The 5,475-nt window shown below is 34.8% G+C and overlaps 1 protein-coding gene across 1 annotated transcript; it reads left to right on the top strand.

Annotated features, from left to right (window-relative positions):
• Window positions 1-1,331: 1,331 nt before the first annotated feature.
• LOC139882835 (ubiquitin-conjugating enzyme E2 22-like) lies at window positions 1,332-3,436 on the top strand. Its single transcript, XM_071867099.1, has 7 exons — window positions 1,332-1,480; window positions 1,589-1,676; window positions 2,238-2,382; window positions 2,477-2,554; window positions 2,741-2,853; window positions 2,939-3,042; window positions 3,142-3,436. The coding sequence occupies exons 1-7, from the start codon at window positions 1,332-1,334 to the stop codon at window positions 3,434-3,436; spliced, it is 972 nt and encodes a 323-aa protein (XP_071723200.1).
• Window positions 3,437-5,475: the final 2,039 nt, after the last annotated feature.

The raw sequence follows: 5,475 nt of genomic DNA, 5'->3' as shown, positions 1-5,475 counted from the left end.
TGAATTTTATGACTAATTTTTTACTTTCTTCCATATTTAAAAGAATCTAAATCCAATCCTCAGGAGTCAGGATCTCTGCCAGGTGACACGTCAGTTCAAAATTGATATTTTGTCCCTCAAGTATTACTGCTAATTCCTTTTTAACTCTTCATGAACAAAATAAAATAAATAGTTATAAACAAAAAAGAAAAACATAAATAAATCAAATCATACGGTTGTAGTTTAGATATGAATATCTTTATACAGATTATTTTATTACACACGTTCGAATCTTTCTACCAATACTTTGAAGATGAATATAAATTAAAAATAATTTGATCTGTTTTTGTTTAATTTTGAGTAACTAATGATTGCAAAATATAATCATATGATCTTAAATAAAATAAAAAAAACCGAAATTGAAGAAAATGTGATCCTAAAAACTCGAAATACCTAAAAATGATTTTTGCTTGAAAGGAAATTAAAAAAATATTTTAAGAATAAGGAAGAAAAGAGGGTTCAAATTTAAATTTAACGGTCAATTTTGATAAAAGTTAAGTATTTAGGTACAGAGCCTACAGTACGTTTAAATAATACACCAAACAGAAATAAATAAATATATCATAATATATCGTTCATATGGTAACAAATAAATAAATAATAAAAAAAGCAAAATAAAACCAATCCATCAATCAATCAATCATTCATTCATTTTAAGGGGAGATCGCTTTAATCTAATTGCTCTCCCTCTCTCTCTCTGAGTCTCCTGTCTGTCTCTGTATCCAGCCAGTCTTAGCTTTCTCTTTCTGAATAAATCAGGTATTTTTCAAGTAAAATTCAGTGTAGATTATTATTTTCTAATTGCACTTGTTTGATGTTTCTGTTCTCTCGATTGCTGACTAATCTGTGTTCTTGATCACATTAATTATCATCTCCCTAATGAAAAGCTCGAAACTTTTCGTTGTTAGATTGAATTTGTAAGTTTAGTTCTTGATTCTTTACTTCTCTATCGTTAATTAGGGTTTATTAGTATTTATTTAATACAATTATTAATGCTGTTTATGTGGGTTATTATTCTTTCTTTCAAGGTCAGGGAACGCCGATATTCCTTTCTTCTTTCTGGCAAGTTCATGTTTTTTCTAGTTTCTGTAAAGTTTGAGGCTTTGGATTTTGAAAATTGGGGTTTTTTTTGATTCAATTGGTTGTCCGTTTGGTCGATTGGGTATTTTCTCGTCGATCCTTTTGGTTATGGCTTAATCTTTTGGTTTCACATTGTGTGTATATTTTTTCCCCTCATCTTTTTCTGTGCTTGGTTCTTTGTTATGGTGTTTGGTATATTTGATTATGTACTGATGGTTCTAATTAGCTCAGTCATCCTTCTGTCAGTGCAAGTTTTGTATCGGCATCTTTATGATGAATTCAGTCTAGTTTATTTTAGTTTTGCCACTGGTGATAATACCATCGTAGCGTTCAGCCGTTCACTCATAAATTTGTGTTCGGTGTAAATAAGTAACTGACAAACTTAATACTTGTAAATGTGAAGCTTTCTGATACTGGCAGCGGCTTGATTTATTTGATCTTTTTTTTTTTTTTTTGTGGTGTTGTGAAGGTTGGGGGGCGTCTGTTACTTGAAATCCAGTGAAGCTTGCAAGTTGAAGCGCCATTCCCTCAAGGACGCACTCATCTTTTTCCGAATGGTAATTTTTTCTCCAGTCATTTATTAGTATCTAGTTTTGAGGATATTTTCTATAATTCAATCAATCAAGAAGTTTAGGTACTCTGAGTATTTGTGGGTCAAAAGGTTTCCTAAGGACTGCAAAACTTTTTTCCTCAGCCCAAATGCGGGGTGACATTTACCAGGCAAACCTTAATGGGTTGTATCTGATGTTATGTATTCGAAATGATGTTTGATATGGAAGGATTGCATATTCTGTCTGTATCGTATTCGAAATGATGTTTGATATGGAAGGATTGCATATTCTGTCTGTATTGGTTTTTTGTCAATGATAAAAAGGATCTTTTTCCTTTTCTCTTTGCCTCTGTTGTAAAATTTTCCTATTATATGGGCAAGCTCTAATAACTGTAGTTGGTAAGGATACTGTGACAAGGAATTAGCCTGGCAGTTATTGCTTTCTAGAGCACATTGCTCTTTTTATTTCAGGGAACCTCTATTTTGCATGTAGTTAAAATTTAACTATTCTGCATTAGATTGTTGACATTTGTGTACTAATACTTCTTCTTTGGATCACTTGTTTTAGGCAACCAATGAGAACCTCCCACCAAATGTTATCAAGCAACTTGCTAAGGAGTTGAAGAGTCTTGATGAGTCCCCTCCTGAGGGGATCAAAGTAGTAGTCAATGATGACGACTTTTCAACTATTTTTGCTGATATTGAAGGCCCAGGTATGTGATTTCTCGACTTGGCAATGCTTCCTCTAAGATTTAATATGGGGCTTTATAGTCTATACTGAGTTATGTTTTTGTTTTCCTCTTGTAGCTGGGACTCCTTATGAAAATGGAGTCTTCCGGATGAAGTTGAGGTTATCTCATGACTTCCCACACTCTCCCCCAAAAGGTTTGTTGTTCTCCATGTGTAATTAGTTGGGCATTATGATATATCTGTAATTATTGCGGCTTTCGTGTGGTTAAATATGTGTGGTTAAATATGAAATTTAATGGAAAGAAGTGTCAATGATTGTGCATTTTGATATACCATGCTTTAAACTAGATATGAATCGTGTAATTTTTTTTTGATTGACAGGTTACTTCTTGGCCAAGATTTTTCATCCAAACATTGCAACAAATGGTGAGATATGTGTGAATACGCTAAAAAAGGATTGGAATCCAACTCTTGGTTTGCGGCATGTTCTCATTGTAAGTTATATTTTGTCATACTCATTAAAACTACTTGCATGTGTTCCTCTGTTTCTGAACTCTCATTGGTTTATGATAATACCAGGTTGTCAGGTGCTTGTTGATTGAGCCCTTCCCGGAATCTGCATTGAACGAGCAGGCTGGGAAGATGCTGCTTGAAAATTATGATGAGTATGCCAGACATGCCAGGTCAGCTCACTAATTAATTATACCTTGTGCATACTTAATCGCTAAATACATACATTGACCGTAGAAAGCTTTTAGTAATTACTTAGTTAATTTTTGAAGGTTGTACACAAGCATCCATGCTAAGCCGAAACCAAAATTCAAGTCGGGGGCCATAACCGAGTCAACTACGGCCCTGAACGTTGACCAGAGCAATGCCTCCATTCTCAATGTTGACCAAAAGAGTGCCCCATCTGCCGCGGCAGCAGCGTTGCCATTGCCATCTCCCCTGGCTCCGACGGTGCCAACAACTGCGGCAGTTCTCCCGCATAAGAAGGAAGGCGGTGGAATTGCCAGAGTTCAGGCAGCAGACAAGAAGAAATTGGACGCCAGAAAGAAAAGTCTCAAGAGACTATGAAAGTCGGTGGTTGTCAAATGACCTATCGTCCTTTTTTTTTTTTACAGAACATATATGCTTTTGTCAAATGTGAACCTCAATAGCTACTGTAGCTCAATTGGTTAAGCACTGTCTCAGAATTTTCTATTTTCAAATTGAAGTCATGGGTTCAAAATATTGGCAATCAACCTTTCTCTTGTTCCATTTTATTTTTAGTTGCAGTCTAATATAACATTTAGAAAAGTGAGAAGGGAAACATGGGGAGAGAAAAAGAAAGACAACATGAGAGAGAGAGTGAGAGTGAGCGAGATAAAGAGACTTTTAGAGATATTTTTGAGTCTTCGGTTTAGAGATAGAGGAGGGTTTGTGGGTAAGCGTGGCCCAGAAGTTGTCAAACCACTTCGACTATTCAAAATTTTTGTGGGTAATCTTCCTACAGAGAGATCGAATATCATGAATGGTTTTATATTATTTTAGCAAGTTTTGTTCTCCCATTTTTTTAGCAATTCGGGTGGTTTCAATTGGACCTGAAATCTCGGAGAAGAGTCCAATAGTCAATTTGAGAATTCAATTTCCCTTGATTCTTGCACCAACTTCCCTAATTTGGTTACTGATATTGTGGAATCTCCATTCCTCCTTGCACCTCCGGTAATACCAAATATTTTGACAGGCGAGGATAAAAAGTTTTGGAATTCCACGATAGCAGATTTCTTGGAGAAACGTAGCTCTTCGACACAATCTAAGAATGTAACTGCTTTGGGTATTCTTGGACAGAATGTCCTAGTTGAAAATTCAAATAGAAATTTGTTCTCTTTGCCACTTCTAATCCCTGAAGTGTCTTCTTCATCGGCTAGAACTTCTACTCAAAATTTAAGAAAATCTTTGAGAAAGTGCAAGCAAATTTAAGTCAAACCTTAATGATTTAGATTGGCTAACTATTCAGAATTGCAAACATAATAAATTTCAACTTACGACAGCAGAGCTTATTAGTACATGCATCAATTCCAAAAGGTATTAAAGGGTTGAACATTTTTCTTTCCGACGAATCCTCAAGGAGGCATATGGTAATCTGACACGAATTGTTCCTGATGGGTATTGATGGAGCTTTGAAGTCTTCATTCGGAGTGTCTACGAAGAATGGAAGATTTAGATAATTTCACTTTTGATTATTCATCCTCGTTTCGTTTGCTTATATTTCCTTATATGAGCTTATTTTCTATTTGTGCTTAACTTACATATTTAGGAATGATTGTATAGCCATAATTTTTTAATCTTGTTTTGAGGGCAATATTGGTTTAGTCCAGGTGTTACGCATGACTTATCTACATTTTCTTCTTGAAACTACCTCTATCATGAAAAAACAACATTTAGAAAACTATTAGTTCATCTCGATTATCTCCAAACACCCTCGCAAGATTTTTCTAACATAATCTGCACACTGTTTATTTTCTAAGTAGTGTACAATATATTAACAATATTATATTATGTTATATAGAATCTAAAAGGTTATGTTAATAGCAGTTCTTTCCAACATATCTTTGATCTCTTCATTTTGAATTCTCGACACTAATCGGTTTTTCTTTCCTCGCATATTTAGTTTTCGTTTCTCCTTACAAAGTTCTATTCTTCTTGATATTTTTTCTTTTTATTTTTCTTTTGGATAATCTTTTATTTGCTAGAGTGGAGTAAATCTTTTGTGATATGAATTCAAATTCAGCATCTCTGCCATCGTCTCATGGAGGTGGGCGATTAAGATCAATACCATTTTGAAATGGACCACCTCCACAAGACGATGTCATCATCACTTCCATCTTAAATATTATCACGATTTCTCAGATTTTTTTTGCTAGCTTCATTGCTTGCGATCGGAGGCAAAGTCCTCACATTTTGTCAGAAACAAAACGAAGATCACGCATTTTGTCCGAACTTGTAGATCTTCAATTCTTCGACAAAGTCTTCACATTTTGTCCGAAACGAAACGAAGATCACACATTTTTTCCGAACTTGTAGATCTTTGATGTACTGAAGAATTGAAGATCGCGCATTTTGTTTGCCGGGAT

The sequence above is a fragment of the Rutidosis leptorrhynchoides genome, unplaced genomic scaffold (assembly GCF_046630445.1).
Source record: "Rutidosis leptorrhynchoides isolate AG116_Rl617_1_P2 unplaced genomic scaffold, CSIRO_AGI_Rlap_v1 contig313, whole genome shotgun sequence".
NCBI classification, from domain to species: Eukaryota; Viridiplantae; Streptophyta; class Magnoliopsida; order Asterales; family Asteraceae; genus Rutidosis; species Rutidosis leptorrhynchoides.
The sequence above is the reverse complement of the archived record's forward strand: the minus strand, read 5'-3'. Positions and strand labels throughout refer to the sequence as shown.

What these genes read in the sequence shown, in the direction of transcription:
- LOC139882835 (XM_071867099.1), top strand. Translation starts at nt 1,332, where the DNA reads ATGGTTCTAATTAGCTCAGTCATCCTTCTGTCAGTGCAAGTTTTGTAT. An exon ending in CTCATAAATTTGTGTTCGGT is followed by an intron (nt 1,481 to 1,588) that starts GTAAATAAGTAA and finishes GGTGTTGTGAAG; the next exon opens with GTTGGGGGGCGTCTGTTACT. An exon ending in GAGTATGCCAGACATGCCAG is followed by an intron (nt 3,043 to 3,141) that starts GTCAGCTCACTA and finishes TAATTTTTGAAG; the next exon opens with GTTGTACACAAGCATCCATG.